At 42.1% G+C, this 26107-nt stretch overlaps 1 protein-coding gene across 1 annotated transcript in view; it reads right to left on the bottom strand.

Annotated features, from left to right (window-relative positions):
* The window catches only part of LOC115082353 (transmembrane protein 241-like), a gene marked incomplete at its 3' end in the record, with an annotated part of 108408 nt that overhangs the window by 13584 nt on the left and 68717 nt on the right, over positions 1-26107 (bottom strand). Inside the window, exons 6-10 of the mRNA XM_029586589.1 lie at positions 21545-21593; positions 20172-20217; positions 13592-13627; positions 10750-10784; positions 664-733 (exon numbers count right to left, since the gene is read on the bottom strand). Coding sequence (XP_029442449.1) covers positions 664-733; positions 10750-10784; positions 13592-13627; positions 20172-20217; positions 21545-21593 — 236 coding nt within the window. The remainder of the gene's footprint in view (positions 1-663; positions 734-10749; positions 10785-13591; positions 13628-20171; positions 20218-21544; positions 21594-26107) is intronic.

The following is a 26107-nucleotide window of genomic DNA, read 5'->3' as shown; positions in this document are numbered from 1 at the left end:
TAGGCAGCCCTCCTGCCAGCAGGGGACCTCACTGAGCCACGCTCAGTCTTGCTTTGCCTCTGCCGTGAAGGCTGCATGATGCAGCAAGGCCAGTCCTATAAAACCCTCTCACCACTTACTCGGTGCCTCATCATCGAATCGCTTCTGCTCCTTACTGTGGCCACCCGAGTGCCTTGTTCTTGCTCTGTTTAGGCCACCCAGTGGCCATCCTTGCCCTTGCTCTCTCTCGGCAAGTCTGGAAGATTTTTCTGCTGTTACACTTAATCTTTAATATAAAAAACTCTTTCTTAGTCCACACTACTAAGATAAGAGCTGTCGGAGCAACACTTCCAAACTGCAGGCCTCACACATGACTGTAATGAAAGATAAATGTGACCCTTAAATCAAGGCTTGAGAAGTTCAAGCATGCTAACAGGTGTTGCCATGTAAAGTTTTTACATTTTCCTAAGTTATCAGTACTTTCACCTGGGGATATTTTTAACAAAATTTCTCAACAGGTTTTAAGAATACCCACTGATGTATCTTTTACCCCTGGGTAAGCAGCAGGAGAAGAGAACATTTATGCCCATTTATGGCATGACTGTTTGCAAAACTGTAAGTTAACAAATTGAATACGGTTCTTAATTAACGAGCACCCCATCAGCAAAGGCAGAGAAAGGTTACCTGGCACAGCAGCCACTATGGAATCTGTAGAAGTAGAGGAATGGAAACTCCAAGACGCTGAAGAGATCACCTGAAGGACAACAACAACATCCTGAATGGAAAACTGCCGAAATACTGCTAGATACAATGGCAGAATGGCAAATTAAGTGGTCATCAGTATAACTTTCCTTCAAGACTTTACAGCTGTGTGACCTTTCAGTTTACAATGGTTTCCACATTTCTATTGGCTTAATGATATTTTACTGATCTCAAGTCGTTTGTTATATTATCAGCATACAGAGGTTTCTTTCTTTCTTTCTTATTCAGTGCAGTTCAAAGACCACAAGCTTCTGTTTGCCACAAACATTTCCTTATAAGAGGGGCTTCACTAAATATGGGGAGATGAGATTTCCCCAAAATGTATGAAAGAAACAGGAAAACCACACTACAGAAGCATGCAGGAATGAGTGAATTACTCAATCGTATGTTTTGTTTTTTTATCTTTCCAGTTAAAATATGCAGACTTTTCTCTGGAGCCACACAGAGATTTGTGGGCTGTTAGAAGCCACTACTGAAGCAGGGATCTTGTTTTTACGTCCCAGCTTTGAGTTTACCACCTCTGTGACATGCCCAGGCCTAGTCAGCCCCAAGGAACATGGATGTGAGCCCGGCTCGCCCCCCCCCGCCCCCCCGGGCACTACAGCAGACACTCACACATTTCCACGTCAACACTAGCTTACTTTTAGGTTTCATCAGTAAATTACGTTTGTTTTACAAAGAAAAGCATATTAGGTGAACACACAAGTTGAAAAAGTCTTTAAACACAAAAATGTTTCATCACTGATTTGGTTGGGACTATCATTTCCCCTCAGATTTCTCACCATGACTTGATAAATCTCTCACCCATGGAAAAATCCCCTAATTACAGATAGCCTATACAGTTGCAATCCAAGGTTACAATAATTTTGGCCCATCTCTAGTTCCAGAATGCTGGAAGTAATCTTTATCCAAAAGTTAATTGTCCTAGTAGTCGCCATTATTTTTAAACTGTAGCATCAAGAAACCTAATGGCAAAGTTCTGAATGGTAGTTTTGCTCCAGTGTCCGGAGGGACGAATTTGTTTCTATAAAAATTCATTCTTTAACTTACATGTTGTGAACCAGGAAACATTTATATGTACTGACAGATTCCCTTTTTCGATCTTTGTTATACAGCACAATTCAGAAGGCTGTAACAAATCCTCCAAAGAGGGCTGGAAAACATTTCAAATTTTGGAGGGCTTCACTCCAGTCTCTAGAGCTTCCTGCCTTTTTTTTACAACTTTCAACCAAAAGGGAAACCCAGCAAAATTGAGAAGCTTCTTCACTCTTTATAGCTTTGCAGACTTCCATGAGATTAGATTCATGTACCAGATCTGATGATACTAAAGGATCCAGGGTCTCTATCCCTCTCCCTCCTTTTTCGACCTGTATTCCATCCACATTGTTTTTAATGTATTTTTTGAGTGACAATGATAGCTCTGTTTTCAGCTCTGTCCCAGGGGAAATCCAAGGTATGTAGCAGAGTACATGAAACATATGAATAATAAAACAGTAGAATGCACACATCATACCAATTACATTCATTCATTTCTAATCCAAACATATACAAATATTTTTACTTATTTGATTGTAAAGACTAAGTGGTCTCCAGTCCACTAGATGGCCCTAGTTCCCAGCCCTTGGTTAGACAGCTGCAAAGGGGCTTACCATTCATTACAGCACCTGCCCCACAGCTTGTCTGGAATAGGGAGTCCCGTAGGCCAAGGGGGAGGGAGAGGCTAGTCCAAGTTAAAGTGTGGCAGTATAGATTTGATTTCAAAACAGAAGGAGCTGTATCAGTGCGCTCTCCAAGTTAGGCCCCCAGCAAAGGAAAGGAGAGACACTACCCTGCTGGCTCCTCTGATAGGACTCAAGAAAGAGAGAGAGGGGCGGAAGGATTTTTTATTTTGATTTTTTTTTTAATTTTTACAGTGTTGACCTGGATTTTTGCATTTTTTCTGAATTTTTACAGTGTTGACCTGGTCAGGAGGGGCTATGTACTTTTTCACCCAGACAAAGAGGAGGACATAAGAACATGCCATACTGGGTCAGACCAAGGGTCCATCAAGCCCAGCATCCTGTTTCCAACAGTGGCCAATCCAGGCCATAAGAACCTGGCAAGTACCCAAAAACTAAGTCTATTCCATGCTATTGTTGCTAGTAATAGCAGGGGCTATTTTCTAAGTCAACTTAATTAATAGCAGGTAATGGACTTCTCCTCCAAGAACTTATCCAATCCATTTTTAAACACAGCTATACTAACTGCACTAACCACATCCTCTGGCAACAAATTCCAGAGTTTAATTGTGCATTGAGTGAAAAAGAACTTTCTCCGAGTAGTTTTAAATGTGCCACATGCTAATTTCATGGAGTGCCCCCCAGTCCTTCTATTATCTGAAAGAATAAATAACAGATTCAAATTTACCCGTTCTAGACCTCTCATGATTTTAAACACTTCAGTCTCTTCTCCAAGCTGAAAAGTCCTAACCTCTTTAGTCTTTCCTCATAGGGGAGCTGTTCCATTCCCTTTATCATTTTGGTCGCCCTTCTCTGTACCTTCTCCATCGCAACTATATCTTTTTTGAGATGCGGCAACCAGAATTGTACACAGTATTCAAGATGCGGTCTCACCATGGAGCGATACAGAGTCATGATGACATTTTCCGTTTTATTCACCATTCCTTTTCTAATAATTCCCAACATTTTGTTTGCTTTTTTGACTGCCACAGCACACTGAACTGACAATTTAAATGTGTTAACCACTATGACACCTAGATCTCTTTCTTGGGTGGTAGCTCCTAATATAGAACCTAATATTGTGTAACTATAGCATGGGTTATTTTTCCCTATATGCATCACCTTATACTTATCTACATTAAATTTCATCTGCCATATGGATACCCAATTTTCCAGTGTCACAAGGTCTTCCAGCAGTTTATAACAATCTGCTTGTGATTTAACTACTCTGAATAATTTTGTATCATTTGCAAATTTGATTACCTCACTCGTCGTATTTCTTTCCAGATCATTTATAAATATATTGAAAAAGTAAGGGTCCCAATACAGATCCCTGAGGCACTCCACTGCCCACTCCCTTCCTCTGAGAAAATTGTCCATTTAATCCTACTCTCTGTTTCCTGTCTTTTAGCCAGTTTGCAATCCACGAAAGGACATTGCCACCTATCCCATGACTTTTTACTTTTCCTAGAAGCCTCTCATGAGGAACTTTGTCAAACGCCTTCTGAAAATCCAAATACACTACATCTACCGGTTCATCTTTATATACATGTTTATTAACTCCTTCAAAAAAGTGAAACAGATTTGTGAGGCAAGACTTGCCTTGGGTAAAGCCATGCTGACTTTGTGCCATTAAAAGGAACAGCCTATCCCCAAAAAAAGGGTTAAATGATGTTCACCCAGAACAGGTTTCAAAGCTACTGAGAGTAGAACATTTCCAACAAGTGAAGGGGAAATTAATTCACCCAATTCAGTGTTTCTTCTGTGACAATTTAGTTTTCCTTCTTCAGTTGACCTCTGAGAATAAACATTCCATTTGTGAAGAAACAAGTTTTGGAAAATGGGAATAACAAGTCCAGAGTAACTTTTGTATTATAGCTCCATCCACTTAATGTATACAGAAAGAAAATATTTGTGGGTTTTAAAAACAAACAAACTACAGAGTTTTCAAGATCTATCTCAAGATCTGAGATAGGAGCCATGCAATACACATTTACTCCAATGTCAGTTTCTGAGTGTTATTATTCATCTTGAGATTGTAGCTAATTGACTCTTGTATAGTGTTCCCAACTTTAACATTAGATTTTTGCACCATTTATGAGAGATGATTACCAAAGTTTAAGAAATGGTCAATCCAGCTTACAAAGCATTTAAAAGTTGTAATTGATTCAAGATGAGATCCATGCTAATGCCAAACTGGGAATTCATTTATTGCATTTCTACTATTGTTAGAATAGTAAAGCAGCCTTGGAACTAATTTATTGATAAGACATAAATAAAACTGTCACTGTTGTCTTGCTGATGTGAAGACTTGACTTAAGGCCTCCATGGCCAGAACCAGTCTTCCCACCAGTGCCGTGATGTTGTTCTGGAACTCTCGGTTCTCCCGCTGCATCTACTGGAGGACCATTTGTACTCCCTCCGCAACAGCAGAGTTGTGACCTTGCTGATGTTCTATTAGGTTGGTCACCATTTTGTTGACAAGCTCATCTAGGCAGATGATGGGCATGCCAATCTCCTCCACTTGCTGCTCTACCGGAGCCCCTGCAGTCTCTGCCGGCTGTGTTTCAGGGTGTCCTCCTGCAGGGTCAGTGTCCAAAGTTGTTTGGGCTGTGGATCCTCGACCACTTGGGTCTCAGTGGGAGGGCTGTCATCGGTGATGTTGGGGAATATGAATTCAGGCGTGGAAGAAGAGTCTGAACCATCTTCCACACCCTCATCCATATTGTTTCTTGTCACGTCTGACATAGCAGCTGCAGGAATAGATAAAACATTCAAAAATTAGTTAGGTCGCTCGCCCTGCCCAAGCACATGGAAATAAACAAAGAATGCAAACAAGGTAGTCATTTTGAAAATTGTACCTTCTGGTCAACCTGAGTCACAGCCGTCAGGTGCAGTCACTCCATCAAGCGCCTCTTGAGTGCAGTGTGGAGAGGACCAGCTCCTTCAGGGGGGTCAATTGCAGATTGCAAGCAGGCCCACCACCTGTCTGTTTACGCGAAGCCGCAATTTTGGCAGCTTTCTCCTTCACCACCATGTGGGTGTCACGCTAGCGGTGCTGGACCTGCTTCACATCCCTGGTCTTGAACTCCTGGAGACTGACCTCTCGAGCGATCCGCTCCCAGATTTGCTTTCTGGTGGACTCTGAGCACTTGGATTTGAAGTGCTCACAGAGCTGCTCCTCCTCCGCATCCGAGAAGCGCACATCACGCACACGCTTATGTGGAGGAGGTTGGACACCTCTAGGGTCCGCCTGCTCTTCATCCAGATGCAAGCTTCATTTCCTTCCATTGGCATTCTGATGGCCGTCATGACCATCAGCATTTCGACCGTTGTTCTCTATGTCAGTAACTCGCTGCCGAAACAGAGACAGGAAAGAAAAGTATAGTACTCCAGTTAGTGTCAATTTAAAGAACAGCTATGATACATGAGAAAACACATCGGACAGGTAGAGTGAGAAAGGCCTTCAAGAGATCATGGACAGACAGAAAAATAAAGAGACACAGGCCCCCCCAGAGATCATGGACAGATAGAAAAATAAAGAGACACAGGCCCGCCAAAAAATCACCAGCATACACGGGTCGAGCGTCCTTAAGCTAACAGACATTCTTAACTGGCATCGCAAAATGGATTTCTAGGGGCCAGAAAGCAAGGAATTTCTATGGAAAAACTCCAGGAAGGACAAAACAGAAACACACCCCCTCAGAGCATGGACAGAGACTTAGAGAAAGGCTTCCAGGATTGCTACCCCAAAATAATAACTAATAAAAAAATTGCTACCCCAAAATAATAACAAATAAAAAAATCAAGAGTTTTAATACTGAGTCACCGGCGTACAGGGATCGAGAATCGTTTAAGAAGCTAACAGATGTTCGAAAAGTGGATAAGAACGTCTGTGCCGGGGTGGCTGCCTCAGGTATTATAAACATAAAGGTATGAGACATCAATCTACAATACAATTTAATGGCCGTGTGATGATGTGAGCCGGCCATACAGGAATTGGATGCCAACAAAAAATGCCGAGAAAAATTTTCAGGAATACTTATCTTATAAAAAAAAAAAAAAAAAAGTTTACCCCTGTACACATTTCCAATACCAGTGGACCCATTGATTTTGCGATGCCCTATTTTCGGACATTTATCTTTAACACGCTCTATTCTCAATAGCTGTATTTAAGAACATACATTTACAATTTATTATATATATATATATATATATATATATATATAGTTTATGGTAAACAACCAGTTTTTACCTTTGCAAAAGGAAGGAAATGAAGAGGTGAAGCTCAAGTCGTGTGAATTCAAGGGATCAGTCTGTAGCCAGTACAGGTCCAATCGAACTTGACACAAAGGGGAAGTTTACCTGGTTGCAGCTATTGATATACCCTGCTCGTAATAGGATTATGATGCACTTGCTGACGTCACAGGCACAAACGGGAACAAAGCCGATATCAAATATGCATTATTCCTTTTAAATATTGATTTTTGTACTTCAACAATTGAACTACATTTGCCAAACCTTTGACCGATATAGGCAGGTTTTTTTTTGTATATTGCACCAGTGATGCAATATTGAACATCCGATGCAATAAAAAAATGGCGCTTTTAATTTCAGCTCAATTTAAATATTGCATTTGCGGTGCCGGCGGAAAAATATGGGCTCGTTAAAACCACGTGCATTCCTAATGAACGCAATATCTTCGCGCTTTTTTTTATTGCATCGGCCCCCTAGTGCTTTGTCACTCCCTCTTCTCTACTACATCCTCACCTCACACTTCTCTCTTCTTTATTTCACAATCTTCTTCTTTTCTGACAGCGATTGGGGGAGGGGGGTAGGAAGGTACAAAAAGCTCTAATGCTTAATTAGGCATCAACATCCTTTGCTTCTCCGCCACCCACTAACTGCTGCTTTTCTGGCTCCTGTACTGGGTTTGCTCCCACACAGTCGTGCTATTTATTCCAGATGGCTCTCATAGTACAGCAGGGAAACAGCAGCTGAGGAGTGGAGGTGATTCAGAGGTGAAGAAGCTGTGAAATGTGGTTAATATGCAAGATAATAAGGCCTCTAGGGCCAGCTGCATAGTCCCTATTGTTTTACCAGACTGGAGGCCCAGATTGCATGTTGGCTCCAGCTTCTGCTGCTTGAGCCGGTCAAGCCTTGAAGAGTTGCTGAAGCAACATCCATGCACCTGTCAGGAGCCTCAGATCCACTAAACGGGGACACCTACCTGATCCCAACCTCCAGAAGACATCTCATTTTATACTTTGCCTACTTGAATAGCAATTCACATATTCCTAGCCTCCCAGAGATGTACTGTATCTGTACTAACAATTTTTTTTTACCAATTCTTTTTGCAAAATCATTTTATGGTCAAGTATGTACAGCATTTTTTCTTTTCTTTTTTCAGCATAAGGCTAGAGAATATTTTGTCAATGACACATTTAAGGAAGTTCTCTTCTCCTTATGTTTCCGTTTTCCTTCACTAAACCACCACCCAGAAAACTGAAAGTTTGGAACTAAATACACACCAAGAATAAACAAAATTTGGTAAGAGTTTGGCTTTAAGTATTGGAAGATGTTTAGAGAGGCAGTCCTTCGAAACATGAATTCATGTCAGGAGACATCAACTAGCTAATTGTAAAAGGAATGCACATGCACCCATAAATACGCATATCAGCCTGTGAGCGGACATGTGCTACAATTTTACATCATGCGCGCAAGTATATGCATATCATTTACAATACTCCTACTTTGTAATCTTAAGAGGCAGCTCAAGTAAATGGCCCACAGGTATTTCCGCTAAGGCTTTAGCGGCTTTTACGCGCATATGCAGGTGGATTTTAAAACTTGCTCACACGAGGGAAAACACAGCTTTTCCAATTAGTCCACCAATTTGTCCAGTTGATATTGAGGTCTTCAAGATGCCTCTGGTTCTTCACCCCCATGTGACTTTGAACCTTCACGCTGTGCTAAAAGTCCTAAAACTCGAGTTCTCCAGACTAGCTTCTCATCAGTACCACTAGTAAAGTTACGCAGATAACATGCCGACGTGCGCCATGTTTAGAGTTACACGCGCAAGTCTTGGCCCCATCCTGAAATGCCCATGCCTCGCCCCTTTTTCACCCTTTTATTTTTGAAGTGTACACAGGTATGTACGCGCGTACTTTGCAGCTTCTTAAAATCCATGTTGCTTGCTCGCGGCCTGCATATGCACTTATGTGGCTGTTTTGTGCAAGCAATGCTTTTAAAAATCTGCCTCAGTGTGAAGATAAATAAATAATCATAAAAATTACTTATTTAGGAGTTTTATATACCGTCGTTTCAAAAGAAGATCACAAAGGTTTACATTCATATTCATAGTCAGTGATCATATGCTGTGTGTTAACATTCAACTTTCTAATTCAACACCACAGTGAATACATATTCTAGTTCATAGTTATACATCTTCTAGGGTGTCATAGTAGCTCCTATCTAATTTAGCTCATATTAATTCTTTCTAGGTCTACATAAAAGTGAAAATAAATTCTAATCCTACTAGTAATACCTTTATATCATTCATTATATATTATTTGTTTGACTAGCGTTATCTCAGGTACTGTCAATGCAATTATCAGCATTATAGCAGTTTACATTAAAAATTGCATGCCTTTCTGAAGAGCCATGTTTTCAGTTCACGCTTGAAGTTTTCTCTCTTTCTATTATCTTACGTAACGACTCTGGAAGTGAGTTCCACAGCTTGGGGCCCGCTATCGCAAACATTCAGTCTCTTATTTACATAAGGTGTGTGTTCTGAATGGAGGGTACCATTAGGAGACCTTTGTTTTGTGATCTTAGGTCTCTCTGTGGTGTATAGTGTTGTAGTGTCACTCCTAATAGGCATGGACCGATATGGTTGATAATATTGAAAATTAAGGATAACACTTTATAATGAATTCTGGATTGTACAGGAAGCCAGTGCAGGGCTATCAGTGAGGGGGTGATGTGTTTGAATTTCCTAGTCCCTAGGAGTCTTGCTGATGCATTTTGAAGTAACTGTAGTGGTTTTAGTAGACTTGCGGGGAGGCCTAGTAAAAGGGAGTTGCAGTATTCCAAGTTTGAAAATATAAGTGTTTGTAAAACAGTGCTGAAGTCTTATATTGTTAACAGAGGTTTTAGTCGATGTAAAATTCTCAACTTGGAATATCCTGATTATTTTAAGTGAAGAAATTTTGAGCACTCTATTTGTTACTTAGGGGCCGATGCAATAATGTTCGCGGAAAGCGGGCGCTGACTTTTCAGCATCCACTTTCTTAATGCACACATGGCGCCCGCAAGGGGGGCGCCATGCAATATGTAAATTAGGGGGTCACGCTAGGAAGGAGGAGCTAGGGTCGCTTGCGCGACCTTAGCGCCTCCTTGCTAACACAACCCACAGCGGCTGCTGGTTATGAAGACTGATGCCGGTAAACTCGGCCTCGGTTTTTAAAACCTGCCTGTCTGCCAGTAATGAAAACGGTCGCAGGGTTTAAACGGTGGCCATTTTCATTACTGGCAGATGGCCAGTTATGAAAACCGAGGCCGAGTTTACCGGCATCGGTCTTCATAACTCGGCGGACTGCAGAGTTATTTATTTTTTACTTTAAAAAAAGAAGTACAGAAAAGCAGTTTTTTCTGCTTTTCTGTACTTCTTTTGCCTGTGCTCAGCTGGCGTTAATAGCTGAGCGATAACTCTGCATTGGACGCATATTAAATAGGCGCTAATCCCCCTATTGCATTAGGGGGTGCATTAGCACCTATTTATCCCGCGTCAGACTGTGGGTTATACACTGTATTGCATCGGACCCTTAATGTTTGTGGGACACAAACATTTCAAAAGGAAATTTGTGTGAAAAAATGGTTCCTAGGATTACAACTGCTCTGACCTTCATAAACGCTTTCTAAGTTCCTTGGTCCAGCTTATGATGGTTCTTATATAATACACAGTGTGTACAAGTATGTTTTTTTCTTGGTGTGTGAGCTTTCATTCACTCAGTCCCAGTCCCTCTGTAACTCCCGTGGTAAGGTCAGTCAGCAAGCAGCCATCGGACCTGGATGAGAGCTCTTTCACGGGATTTTCTAACAGATTCAGACAGCAGTATTAACACTCAGATACCATATTTAACTTGGACACACTCAAACGTTTACATCTTTTCAGCTGAATGTGACAGCTGAAGCATGAAAAGACACCATTTCAACTGAATTAATTGCTCCTTTTAACTAGAGGAATTTTAAGATAATATACTTTATGAAAATAATAAGTTTGAGTTACCTGTGGGATGTGAAGCAAAGCCCAATAGCACAATACTTAAAAACAAAAACAAGAACATTTAAAATGAGATTTAAAAAAATGCAACACAAAGAATACAAATATAACATCCAGTAAACAGACTAACTTTCAAATTTTGATTTTAGTTTCAGCTGCCTGAGAAAACTGCATGTTGATTGTGAGACAGGATGGGAACTAAAATCTTCCAAGCATGGATCTCAGGATTAACCCATGAGCATGCCAGGTCAAACACATTTTAGACATGAGTGACTAACCAAGCTACTGATACGTTTGGCTTCTGTTCTGAGTTTCCATTATTTCAACAGAATGCCCTAAACTGCGCAAGTGCAAGGATTTTTTAAATTCCCGTGTTAGTGAAAAAGCACCGAATTCTCTTTCTAGCTTTGTGAAATGATGTGCTATTTTTTGTTTATCCAGTTCTCATCTACTAGGTGGGACATGTTCTATTCTCATAAAATAATTTAACACACTCCTCTCCTTCCCCCCTCCATCACTGGTTTTGTTCCTTGCCATTCCTCCAAAGCCAGTTATTCAGTCATCATCATGGAGGCACAAGCTGCTATGGCATGTTTAATTCTGTTCACTTTACTGCAGGATGAAATTGCTCCTGAGTTCCAAATTATATATCCCCTCTCCCTCTCTCTCTCTCTCTCTATATATATGTTTAGAGAGAGAGAGAAAATGGGAAAATTGAAGCAAACACTATGTTATGTGTATATTAAACTAAATTACCTTTTATTAGAAATGTTTTTATTCTTCTTAGATATAGCATACGATAAGCTGTTTTTTAAATAAACAATTATCAACCTAAATACACTCAGATATACTCCAAAATTACAATCTTGCGAATTTCAGTTTTAATACAAAATGTCCGTGTAGCAGATACGTTTTTTAAATGTCTCTCCAGAACACTGTTGACTGTTGTGTCCCAGATCCAAAATGCTCCAACAAATGGTCACACAGGACTAGATTACATTCGCACCAAAATCGGACTGGGTTCAGCTTTAATCCATTGTAACTGCCACGTTTAAAAGCCAGATGTCAACTTGAACTCTCCTTCACAAATGACCTCTGTTTCGCCCAATCAAGGTCTTCATCAGGCGGAAGAGATGCGTATTTTTAGTGCGACCATTGTTGGAGCATTTTGGATCTAGGACATAACAGTACTTAGGATTAAAAACAAATTCTCATGATTGTAATTTTAAGTATAACTGAGTGTATAAAGGTTGATAATTGTTATTTAAAACAGCTTACAGTATGCTATATCTAAGAAGAATAAAAACATTTCTAATAGAAAGGTAATTTATTTGTTAATATACACATAACATTTAGTGTTTGCAACTTCACTATGATTTTCCATTTACAAATTTGTATTTTTTGAACACTTTAGTTGTTTTAGTTTGACTGCCTCTATCCGGTTTGTTACACTGTACAATATATATTTAACACTACTAAGGCTTATCATGGGAAAAATCTGGACAACCTCCTCCTAATGAAAACAGAACACTGTAACCACCCTAAAACCTCTCTAGCTGCTCATTTTACGGCAGCCAACGTGCAGTCCTGCCAAACCTGGAATTGCTGTAATCCCAGGCCCGCTCTTGACTGAAAGAACCCCACTGAGAACGCTCCACTCCATGCCCAACCCTTGCATTTTAAAACAGGCACTGGCTACAAATGTGCAGTGAAGCTCCGATCCTGTTTGTTCCTTCTGTTTCTACGGTAATCACACTCCAGTTACTAACAAACAGTCTCTCTCACTTTGAGCAACTTAAAGGCACAGATCCTTTACTGGTGGCCAAGCTACGTCAATAAGAAGGGGGGGGATGGGACTTGGAGCCCTTACTTACTCTTCTACCCCCAAATTCTAGCAAGACACAATTTTGGCTACAAGTTAAATTAAACTGGGACAACATTATTTGGAGAAACAGCATTTATAATTTTGTAATTCCATATTTTTAACAGCAAACATGAATTTGCTACCTCAGACAGGCCAAGTCTTCCCTGTTCTTTTGGCAAACCCCTTCACTCGGATGTCTGCCCTCGCCTCCAGTTTACTGCCCCAGTCCTCTTGAGTCAGCCAGAACCTAAAACACTGGTAGAGCGCCAACCGTGCTATTTTGTTTTTTATATAGCCCTATAGGCATCTTAATAGCCGTAATGTTGGCACTTTATGAGGCTTCCCCAGTTTGACTTCATACAATCCTTCAGACTTGAGCTAGACTTTTCTATAGTTTTTTGTTATTGCATAAGTGTCTAGCACTCTTTGGATCCTTTTTTTTTTGTTTTTTATATAATCGGCCAGCTTCAGCAAAGCAAAGGTACAGCGGAACACACTGTCTCTTATGCTGATACCACTACGCCGCCGGCCTACTTTCTATTTAAGGATGACGCACATGTTGTGGGGGAAGTGGTGGGACGGTATGGGGACTGAATATCCGTGTCTCTAATGTGCCCCAGGCCTGGTAAAGCCACTGTCAGAGAAAGAGAAGCATGGGCAGTGATTGTAGCGCTTGCAGTATCAAACACTGGGGAAACCCGGGAGACCTGGAGTTACAATCCATTGTAGGGGGAATGGGCGAGAGTGGGGAAAGAGACAGTGCAAGCCAAAAAAGGAGAGCAATCCAGAAAGGGGAATGAGGAGAATGCCGCCTAAGGAGGGCAAAACTGCTGGTGCGAGCCCTGCTTACAGTGTTTGCCTACCCTGCCAATAAGCTGTACATTGGTTTATTGACTTGGAAGAGAGTCAGCTATATAGTTCCTAACCAGCATGTTGACCACTGACCTGCTCACAAGACAAGAAACAGATATAAAGTGGTCTTACCTGAAAATATAGTTTATATACTGTTGATCAAGGTCACTGAAAAAACAAAACACAACATAAAACGGTAAGCTGAAATTCAAAATTCATTATGTAAGAAGAACAAGATATCATGAGGAATCTCAGGACTTGATCTTGTCCGGGACATGACTACTCATAGCAGGAAAACCAATAGTGACTGCTCTCTCCATCACTAAAATCGCAAAGTGTAATAATTTGCACCGAAGAGAGAGGGATTCAATCTATTTCCAGCTACAAGAAAGCACTGCTCAATTTAGTGCATCATGTTAAAATTCTAAATTTCCCTACCATTATGGGAATGGATGGATTCTATCCATAATCATGGTTTGTAAGGCCAAGGACCTGCAACTTTAAGCAAAGAGAGGCTGAGTGGCCACTGGATCAGCAAGGTGGACCCTCCTGATGTTTCATTTTGCATCTTCTGCTGCACCATAAGAAAAAAATGAAAGTAAACAGCAGAGGCTGGGCTTGTGCTGTACGGCCATAAAATAAATTACTAGGGGGGAAAAAGCCAAAGTTTTAAACCAGAAATGGCTATTGCACAACCAGACTAGCATTAAATTTACAGAAAACAGAATTAATTTTGTTAAGTAAAAAAACCTCACCCTGAAACACTACCCTCCATTCAAATTTATAAGGACATAAAATAGCGGACCGACTCCCTCCGTCCATGACCTGGGTGTACTGCTGTGACACTGGACTATCCATGAAAGTCTGCATTTGTAACTTGGTGACGACAGGATATTATAAGCTCCAATCGTTAAGACGACTGAAGCCCCTACTTGAACCCGATAAACTTCTGAACAGCCCTACAGTCGTCAATTTTCACTGGAATTGATATTGCAATTCACTAATGCTAGTTTTACCTGATAAATCACTCAGAGCTCTCCAACTTTACAAAATTCAGCTGCTCAGGTTCTGATTAGCCTTTCACAATATGACCATATTACCCCTATCAGTACTTCATTGGTTACCCAGTTCAATAGAGAACTTAATAACAATGTTGATGTTAATACATAAAATTAATCGCTAACACATATAGTTTGTTTCAGGTACAAAGATGTGTAATGCTGTTCCGAGCCACTCTTAAGATCTTAAGGCTTGTTACAAGTGCCTATGCTCCACCAGCTCATTTAGGAGAGGTCAGTGAGCGAGCAGTCTCAATAGTTGGGCCAATAATGTGGAAGCTAATGCCTAAACTACTGAGAGCTATAATAGATACAAAAATATTGAAAAAAGTCCTTAAAAACATTGCTATATTAACAAGCCTATGGTGCAGTCAACAATTAACTGTGAGGCATGATATTAGATGATGGATAAAATGGTATAATTTTGTCATAAAGATATGAAAATGTTATTTCAGGCATGAAATGGAGCATCACTTTATGGAGATATATAATTTGTTAATGTAATGTAATATTTGTTTTTAAGATGTTTATAATTGTGCATGTTTTAATTTGTAAACCTCAAACCATAAAGAGAATACTTTCACTATAGTGTAAATAATTTCAATCACTACAATTGTCTCTACTGAATCTTCCAACTGTTTTTAATATGGAGGAAAAGACCTCGGAATAAAAGCAAGCCTAGTTGAAAAACTTAAGAACTTGCTACAATCATTCTAATCGGTCAAAAAACCTCCACCATCCTTTTATTCAAAATACAAAAAATTTTTATGAAAGAAATTTTGTATTTTTTTTTATACAAAACTTGACTTAACTCATAACACTGTTCCAATCCACAGATTTCGCTTAAATTGCCGACGTTGGCTAGCATTTTGCTGACGAGGCTTCATCAGGGCATCAATTATGTTATTTATATACAAAAAATGTTTTCATAAAAAATAATTTTTGAGGCAACTGAATTGATGTTTACAAGGAAGTGAACAAATCTTCCTGGGAATTTGCCCTCACAAGTCAGATATCCAGGTATAGGAAGACTCTGAAATCTGGTTGTCGCAGATGCGCTGTCACTACCATTTGGCCTTTTATGAATACTTGAGGTGCTGCTAACATGCCTCGTGGGAGGTCTCTGTACCAATAGTGGAATGGAATATGAGCATAAGTATCCTCCAGATATAGAGGGTACATCCACTCTACATCCTGCAGGAAGAGAAGACTTGTGCGAAGAGTGTAATGATTCTGCCTACTAGGCAGCCCCCATGTCAGCAGAGGTCCTCATGAAGACACACTTTCTCTCACTGTAGCCACCTCCTTGATGGCCACATGACTCGGCAAGACCTGCCCTATATAACCCTGTCTTTCCCTACACTCTGTGCCTCTTCCTCAAGTCACCATGATTCCTTGCATTGGCCCACCTTGCCTTGCTACTGCGTGGTCTCTATGGCCTTATTTCTCTTTTGTGGCCTCCTTGGCCTTCCAACCTTGTTCTGTCACCTCATTGGTCTTCTTGCCCTGCCTTGTGGCCTTCAGGCCTTCTACTCTTACTCTGCCTTGCAGCCTGCTTAAGCCTCTTTGTCTGTTTCTCCCTTGAATTGTCCTATATGTTTCCTGTTTGCCTGTGCTGTATATTCTTAGCCTAGTTCTTGTGGTTCTGTCCAGTCCTTGTTTTGTCCTACCTGGTCCTCCCTACGGCTCCTGCTCCGTGTGGGCCTTCAGTTCAGTCTGCAACCGCTACGTGCCTCTTTTGTTGAAGTCCACATTTGAAAAAAGGCTATTGGATCCTGGAATGCAACTGAGGGAGGGACACAACGGTATCACCTCAGGAGGTAAGCAGTGCAATCCAGTCATCATCTTCTCTAGAAACTGTCTATGGGGTTTTTGGGGGGTTTTTTATACAAGCAATCCCCAGTAGGGAAATGCATGTCCACCATATGCTGGAGTCAGAATACTGGCAAGCTGATGTTGGAGCAGGGCTATATATATTTGTGATGTCAACTTTTACTCCGTCTCCACCTGCTGGTAGAGGTGCATAACCCCACTGGTAGGGATTGGCCTACCTGAATGCAAAGGAAGGACATGGTCAAGCTGTGCTCAGACAAACAAGGACTGGGAATTCCCACACATGCTCATAGAACTCATAGCTCTTCTAGCTAGGAGAGACAAGTCTGTTCGGTACTGCTGATGTCACTCACATATAATGGCTAATTCAGTCTGCCATCTGGGGAAAAAATTATTTAAACAAAACCAGAGTCTCTCATCTATTTTTGTATAATATAGATTGTTAAATGAGAACCACTTAACACATGAACCGTGTCTCCTCATAACATCATTTTCTCAGATCTGCTTCCAATCAAAATCGCGCAACTCAGGTCACTAGTTGACCCCTAGCGATCACAATTTAATGCCGAGGCAGCTGCCACCCTACTGAAACTTCTTTACTATTAGTTTGCTTTCTTACATAATTCTGATAGAAATAACAAAAATCAGGATTTTAAAATTTCATTCCAGAAGACATTTTAATGTTTAAAAAGCTCTTTGAGGGGTCCTCCTACTTAATCACCTGCAACACTATAAATCTAAGTAGATCCGAGTCCTGCTGTGCTGAGTGTCATCACAGATCTGTGCAGCCTGCACTGTGACGCAAGAAAAGCATAAACCCAGCTGAACATGGACTTGATTTTTAGAAACCGAGCCAGTGCTTGTAACTAAGGTTGCCAAATATGTCCAGTTTTTCACTACAGATTGATGCAATGCTGGTTTTCCTTCACCGAAGGCATGGACTTGTAGTTCCGACTTCCCCAAGAAATGCAAGAACAAATCCATGCCCTCAAAATAATGGACCAAGTTAGCAACTCTAGTTGTAATTTTGGGGAAAAATAATTTGAGCAGCTGTTACATGTAAACACATAAAATAAAGTATATTAGGCCAAAGAAGATGAGGGACACAGGAATAAGGCCAGGAGAAGGAGGTAGAGCTAAGAAAGAGGCAAGTTCATATTCTAAGCAATCTAGAGAGTACTGCGGCTTGACCTACTTTGCAGATCAAAAAATGTCCCCCTCTGAATACAACCAAGAAAGCAAAGCTTTCCTAAGTGTTGTGTTCGGTCTCAGACGACTTTGACATCTGTGCCTCACCTTTCTTCCTTCTCTCCTCTCAAGCCTTGGGAAGATGGCTGCTGCCACGTCTTCATGCCGCTCTCGCCGGTGTCCCCGGATCGGCAACAGTGACTGTGTTCGCCATGATTTCCTGAGGGCCTCCTAGGGTGTGTGCGTGCACGCCACCCACGTCTACCATCCACGTCATGGCGGGAACCTCGGGGGCGTCCCCTCCGAGTGACGTCATCCTATCCTGGTATTTAGCCTGGTATTTAGCCTTCCCTTCATTTGCTAACAATCGGGCCGATACAGTACAGTGCGCTCCGGTGGAGCACACTGTTAGCCCGGATTTGGCCGCGCGTTTGACGCGCTAGCTTTACCCCTTTGTTGCGACCGTCACTTCCAGATGGCTTCACTCCGCCTACCTTTCCTTTTCTGCGGCTCCTCCTGCTCTTCATGGACGCCTGGCTGCCGCGGCGTCTGCCTGCCGTCCTCTCCGGCGTCCCCGGACCGGCTTGGGCGCTGCCTCCCTCTGTGTTCTACAGGTACACCTTAGGGTGCGCGCGCCGCGCGGCCCTCATTCTTATTTTCTCATTGGCGCGTTCCTCAGGGGCGTCCCCCTGTGATGATGTCATGCTGCCCGGATATTTAAGCCTACACTTTATTGCTAGCCGTTGAGTTAGTAAGGGGATTCTTACGAATGAGATTCGCTCTCCGTACCCAGCTACTCTGCCTCTCCAACTTCTATTGGACTCTTTCTGCGAACGGGGTACCCGCTCCTCGGGGGCCTCTTTTGCTTTTTTCAGGTCACTAACAGGTAACCGGTACTCGCTCCTCGATGGCCCAAGTTCCCTGACTTGCTGCCTGCATCTATTTCCTCTTCTACTTGGAAGAATTTGCTACAGACAGCAGTGAGTACTACTATCATCCACTCCTCAGAGCTGTCTCCCTGGAACCAGGTACTCACTCCTCGAGGGCCTGCCCCCGTTCCAGCGCCAGTGCCATCTCCTACGTGGAACTGCTGTGTGAGTACTTTGCCAACAAGTCTCCCTGCTCCCAGGAATCTGGTACTCACTCCTCGAGGGCCAGCTCTCCCTTTCTCTATTGTACTCATTCTCTCAGTTCTCTCCACTACAGCACTGTTACCGGAGGACCCACTGTTCCAGCACCTGGGGAATACTAGTCCAGCCGGGCTACATCTTCTATTCACTACTGCCACCTCTGGTAGCTTCTCAAACTGTCTAAATAAAGATAAATCTGTGTTTGTATGTCCAAGAGCTGAGCCTGACCTATGGCCTCAAGGGTCAGCTGCCACAGTGTCCAAGGGTCCACCCAAACCTCACTAATTATAACACCCTTATACAGTAAGGGGTAATAGCGCATCGAAAACACGCTGCCAACCCCCCCAAAACTAATAGCGCCTGCAACATGCAAATGCATGTTGATGGCCCTATTAGTTATTCCCATGTGATCCAGAAAGCAAAATGTGCAGTGAAGCCGCACATTTTACTTTCAAAAATTAACACCTGTCCAAAAGCTTGCATTAATTTCTGCCAGCGCCGGGGAAGGGTACAGAAAAGCTGAAAAACTGCTTTTCTGTACAGCCTTCGACTTAATATCATAGCGATATTAAGTCGGAGGCCCCTAAAATTTAAAAAAAATTTTAAATTAAAAAAAAAATTTTAATCGGCCCACGGGTCAGAAGACGGACGCTCAATTATACTGGCGTCCGTTTTCCGAACCCGTGGCTGACAGCCGCCGCTCCTGTCAAAAAAGAGGCGCTAGGGATGCACTAGCATCCCTAGCTCCTCTTTTTACCGTGGGCCCTCATTTGCATACTAAATCCCACGCTCATCGGGAGAGCGGGCGCTCGCCTTAAGGCACCCACTCTCCCGCGGGTTTTACTGTATCAGTCTGAATCTGAGTTAGCAAGGATTGGATTGCCTCCGGTCTAAGCTGCTCTGCCGCTTCCCAGCTGCCGCAGGAAGCTCTCTCTGCCCTTTGGGGTATTTCTTCACTAACCTGGGTTACCCGCTCCTCGGGGACCCTTCTACTCTATTTCAGGTACCTATCTTGGGATACCGGGTACTCGCTCCTCGAGGGCCTGCTCTCCCTAATCTGGTGCCTGCCACTGAACAACTTCTGCCTGCCAGGACCTTCAATGATACAGCTTCTGCTTCAGTGAGTACTAAACCTTTCAGTCTGCCTCACCTTCAGCTTCAGCGCTCTGTGTCTACATCCGGGACCTGTCCCTGCTACGCCGCGCTGCCTATCACCTACTCAAGTGTGAGACTGGTCTCCTCTGCTGAGGACCCCTGGACTACTTCACTGGGTTACCTTCACTGCTCCCTGAACAATACCATCAAGCTGTACAATAAATACAACTTCTCTGTGTCTGCATGTATAGAGTCTAGCCTAGTACTGTGGTTCCTCACGGGGCTCCTCCCCGTGGGAGTGGCCATCACCACAGTACCCAAGAATCCACTCCAACACCTCATAACCATAACACCAAGCTCCTCTGTAGGACATCAGTGTTTCCTTGTGCAAACAGATTCAAAAGTTACCTTATGATAGTTGATTTCTGGGACTTCTGAAATGCTTTGTAACCTCCTGTAACAGAAGTAACAATCCATCACTGGTATATAGTTAATTATTAGTTTCATTGCTGTTGCTTTCCAAAACCCAGTTGTAAATTGCAATACACAAGCTAAAATACATTTTAATCAACCGCCTAGATGTCTTCTGGATCCAAAAGACATCTAGGCAATTCATTCCCTGGAAAGGGAGGAGGAATAGCCTAGTAGTTAGAGCAGTGGGCTCCGAACCAGGAGACCAGCGTTCGAGTCCCACTGTTGCCCCTTGTGACCTTGGGCAAGTCACTTTACCCTCCATTGCCTCAGGTACAAACTTAGATTATAAGCCCTCTGGGTATAGGGAAATACCTACAGTACCTGAATGTAAACTGATGTAATATCTCAGATCAAATGTCAGTATATATTTATTTATTTATTTAACACTTTTTTTTATACCGGCATTCGTAGGACACATCATGTCGGTTTACAAGTAACTGAGAAGGGAAATTACAATGAACAAGGGAGGGGCTAACTGGGTAATATGCAAAGTACAAAGGAAGAGAGTCAACAGCAGAATTACAACTTTTTGCATTCAAGTTAGGGTTAAATATGCAAAAGAACTTATAAACAAATTAAGCGAGGCATGTACACTTGAGAAATTAGCATATGAGGGCTTATTTACAGTAAGAGGAGGCAAGTGCACATATGTATAGTTAAAAGCTAGTGGGGGGGGGAGAAAGGAGGGAGGGAGCAGGGGGAGAGGGGCGGGTGGGGTAGAGTGAAGAGGGGTACAGTAAGGCACAGGTACTTTGAGGGAGGGGTTGCTAGGGGGTGAGAGGGAGGGGTAAAGGGGGGCTAGGAGTGCAAGGGAAGGAAACAGGGAGGGGTGGTATGAAGGCTGAGTGTGAGCTGAGGTGGTTCGTAGGACAAAATTAGGATTGAGAGGAGTTGGGGTATGCCTGTCTAAAGAGCCATGTTTTGATTCCTTTTTTGAAGTGGCTCAGGGATGGTTCTAGGCGGAGGTGGACGGGGAGGGAGTTCCAAAGTGTGGGGCCCGCAATAGAGAAGGCTCTATCTCTGGTAGTGGTAAGGTGCCCAATTTTAAGTGAGGGGATTTGGAGAGTGCCAGCAAGGGAGTTTCTCATGGGGCGATTAGCTTGGCGGAATTGTGGCATATTTTCAAGCCAGGGTGAGTTGTTATTGTATAGAGTGTTATGGAGGATGGTGAGTGTTTTGTACTGGGAACGGAAGGCGATGGGGAGCCAATAAAAAGAGCATCTTGTATTTCAGGTTCCACATCCTCTTAGGAATGCTTTTGTTTAGTCATCGGAGATTTCCATTCTCTCAAATAATGTTCAACTTACCAACACATATCAAATGAACTCCAGCCCAAAAATAGCCATCTGGATCAAACTGCAACAAAAGAAGACAGACTGAAGGGAACATTGACAAATGTGTATTATACTTTCCTGGCTATATGGTTCCCCAAGATAAGTGTAAGAGAAATTGCTGATCTCAAGATATCACATGCCAAGAGACAAGAGTATTTGCGAAAAGGAGGGATTATGGCAGCATTGGACTGCTACAGCAGAACAAAATGCTGCACTAGATTAAAACCCAACAAGTAGCTTTTCTAAACACATCATAAACCATGAAACCAAAGGTTGAGTGAATTACCTATACTACATGAACAGAGCCCAGAGACAGCATCATATAGCCTGGTTCACAATGGCCCTGTTTTGTGAGGCACACTGGACCTAACTGCCCTGTGTTAAATGAAATCTAGAACAAACATTTTCAGGCAAAACCATGCTGTGAGAGTATTTCCTTCTTCTTGAGTTTGTTTCCTTCTCTCTACAGGACCTTGGTGAGCTGCTCCACTCCATTTGGCCATACTGTGTTTTTTCTCAGATTCCTTGCAGTGCCTGACATCATGAACCCAACCATCAAGTTAAAAAAGATGTGATTTGCATTAAATAAAGGCTTTAACATGGCTACTGGTTATCATTGCTTTTCACCTTACCAAATAATTTAGACGCTGCACAGCTCATTATATTCAAGAGTGACCATCATACTAGGCTTCCTCGTCGGGGCTTTCGCCTATTCAACTCGGCCTTATAAATAATCATAGGTCATGGTGACGACAATATTTTTTGAAAAAAATTTTTTATGCACTTAAAACTCGCCAAATTCGGGGGTATGTTGGACCCGCAATGATATCATGCTTTATATCAATCTCAAAGTAAACATTAAACTTATCTTCAAGCGCTTCAATATGTGACTGTCAGTCTTCAGCCATTACAAAAATCGCAGTGCTGGTGACCCGACACGGGACCGTGTTTCGGACTGCTTACTCCATCTATCAGTCCTTCTTCAAGGGTGGTAATTCTGCGTCAAAAAATTGCGTTACAATCATATTGAAATGAGCTTAACTATACCATAAAAAATTGTAAGTGGACTATAGTATCCATCACACAGCCGTGCACACTAGCCAGTACTTACTAGGTTGTCGAACGTTTTCAAAATGGCGCTTCAGCGTTTTTTTGACATTTCCGGTATCCCCCGGAACCCCTGCTTAAATAGTAATCTCGACGTCATGCAGCTCCTACTACCTGTCAAAGGTCATCTGCTACACCTATAACATTAAATCAGCGTATACCATTCGATGGAGGCGTTCAGCCCTGCTGGGCTAACGGTATTTAACCTGAATATCCACTGCTGTTCTTTGATGTTAAGAACTTTGTTGATATTTCCCCCTCGGGGATGAAGCTGAATTTTTTCTAAAAATTTTAGAAAAAATTTTAGAAAAAATTCAGCTTCATCCCCGAGGGGGAAATATCAACAAAGTTCTTAACATCAAAGAACAGCAGTGGATATTCAGGTTAAATACCGTTAGCCCAGCAGGGCTGAACGCCTCCATCGAATGGTATACGCTGATTTAATGTTATAGGTGTAGCAGATGACCTTTGACAGGTAGTAGGAGCTGCATGACGTCGAGATTACTATTTAAGCAGGGGTTCCGGGGGATACCGGAAATGTCAAAAAAACGCTGAAGCGCCATTTTGAAAACGTTCGACAACCTAGTAAGTACTGGCTAGTGTGCACGGCTGTGTGATGGATACTATAGTCCACTTACAATTTTTTATGGTATAGTTAAGCTCATTTCAATATGATTGTAACGCAATTTTTTGACGCAGAATTACCACCCTTGAAGAAGGACTGATAGATGGAGTAAGCAGTCCGAAACACGGTCCCGTGTCGGGTCACCAGCACTGCGATTTTTGTAATGGCTGAAGACTGACAGTCACATATTGAAGCGCTTGAAGATAAGTTTAATGTTTACTTTGAGATTGATATAAAGCATGATATCATTGCGGGTCCAACATACCCCCGAATTTGGCGAGTTTTAAGTGCATAAAAAATTTTTTTCAAAAAATATTGTCGTCACCATGACCTATGATTATTTATAAGGCCGAGTTGAATAGGCGAAAGCCCCGACGAGGAAGCCTAGTATGATGGTCACTCTTGAATATAATGAGCTGTGCAGCGTCTAAATTATTTGGTAAGGTGAAAAGCACTGGGTTTATGTAGTTTCATCCGGTGGAGTCCCAATACTTTTCGTGTACAATTTAAGTCCTACTCTTTTCACGTGGAGATACTGGTTATCATTGGCATTCTACATATTAGACACTGCACGTACCAAAATATTTGTTTGCTTACATCTTCAAGCAAAATACGTATTTCATGTATTTCTAGTCTAATCATAGCCTTTTCTCAATCTGTTCTAGCAGCAAAGGGCCACAGTAGATGTCAATCAACAGAGGATCCTGAATGCTCACTTATGTTATTCTAAATGGTCTGTGCTGCTAATATTTTGCCTTGTCCGTAACTGTTTCTATTTAAAGTTGTTTGTGTTGAAATTGTAACCTACTTAAAGCTATTTTATTATATAACGTGGGCTAGAAGTATTTTAAATAAAAATTAATTAATAAGCTAATGTGATTATACAGTGCTGCTACTGTTGACATTTAATTTAGAAAGCAACAACACAAAGCAAATGTGAAGCGGGTGGCTTCCCATGGAGAGAACCTGACAGCTCTGCATGCCAAGCCGATAATTGGTGCTTCACTTAATAGCCTGCCATCAAAACAAAATGGTCAAAATATCTATTATATAGCAAGGCATGCTGATTTTTTTTAAATTGCTAGGCACTCTGGAAATGTCTTTATTTTAAAATAAATGGCAATTATTAAAATGCCTCTGCTCCAGTACAAACAAACAAGCTTAAATACTTTTAAAGCAGCAGTGCAGCGGATTATTATTGCCGATGTACTCAGAACCTGCAAGTTTGAATTCTAATAATTATAACAAATAATGTTGCGGCATCTGCAGCTTCAGGCTCCAGCAGTTTGGCACAGAGGTCCTGTGGTTTAGGGTCCCCTCTTGGAAGGTCCATAAACCTGGCACGGGATGGAAACCAATGAGGGCAAACAAAGAGGTCTGGAGAATTAACAGCACAGTCATAAACTATAATCCTTTCCTAATATACTGGGGTCAGGAAGAATAAGGGCAGCAAGTCAACAATACATCCCCAAAGAATAATCACTACACAGCTTCTTCATGGCGTGGCAATACATTAAAAAGTCCTGCAAAGGCAACTACAGGAGAGAGAGAGAGAGAAGAGGAAGGTGGAGGACTATGGTAAAGAACTCAGGAAGTTGTGACAAGGGATCCCACAGGAGGAAGAAACTCTGCCTGGTTGGGCATTTTCTCAGAGAAATAAATTTGGGGGCAAAATTAAGATTGTGACATGACTGTTAAATACTTATCCGGTTCTACTTCTAGCAGAGATATAAAAGCATTCTTGGGACTGCTTGGGCAGAAGTTGTGGTTAGAACAGAGGTGGCCATCTCTGATCTCCGAGAGTCACAAACAGGTCAAGTTTTTAGGATATCTACAATGAATATGCATGAGATAGATCTGCATGCACTGCGTTCATTGTATGAAAAATATCTCTCATGCATATGGCATTGCAGTTATCCTGAAAACCAGGCATATTTGTGGCTCTCGAGGAGCGGAATTAGCCATCCCTGGGTTACAGCAATAGGCTGAGAACCAATGAAGCCAGCATTCAAATCCCATTTCTCCGACTAATGTGCCTTGTGACCTTGAGCAAGTCACTTCACCCTCCACTGCCTCAGGTATAAACCTAGGGGGGTCATTTAATAAGCTGCATTCGGTGTTTACCATGCAAGAAACACCTTAATGCAGTGATAGTGATTGATATTTTAAATGCTGCATGCTATTTCTGCCCCGATACCGCAAGAATGGTATCAGGGCAGCTCTATTAGATAATTTTTAAAATTAAACTCTATTTGTACATTTCAAATATATCATCATCTAATTTTATGTAAATAAAATAACAGCTTGCCTGAAAAAAAAATCACAGCTGCATTATTTTTTCTAGAAAATGAGCTATAACTCTTGTTGTAGCTAACTGCCTCCGGGAGCAATCAGGACGCTAACACGCATCCTGATGCTCCTGGGTTAATGGGTTAAAGGGTGTGAGTGCCCAACAAAGTGCACCCCCCCCCCAGAAAGAATGAACCCCCCCATCCTACCCTGCCTTGACACTGCACCAATGCATGAATAGTAAAAAAAAAAAAAAAAAAAAAAAAGTGAATGATTAACAGCATAGGCCCCTCCCCTGCCTTCCAAACTCCATCCCCCCTTTTTTTTTTTTTTACTCCCTCCCCAACGTCCAAGCTCCCTTGCAATCCTAGCCCCTCCCATTATCCCCCCTCCTAGCCTTACCTTTTAAGACCCTTGGTGGTCTAGTGGGGCCTGGAGCACCTCCTAAGCTCTGGGCCCAGCGCTATCACTGAAAAGTTGATGTAGCCCGGCCTGTGCGCTTCTTATGCCCTGAT

The sequence above is a fragment of the Rhinatrema bivittatum genome, unplaced genomic scaffold (genome assembly GCF_901001135.1).
Source record: "Rhinatrema bivittatum unplaced genomic scaffold, aRhiBiv1.1, whole genome shotgun sequence".
Lineage (NCBI taxonomy): Eukaryota > Metazoa > Chordata > Amphibia > Gymnophiona > Rhinatrematidae > Rhinatrema > Rhinatrema bivittatum.
This window is presented reverse-complemented; position numbering and strand designations above follow the sequence as displayed.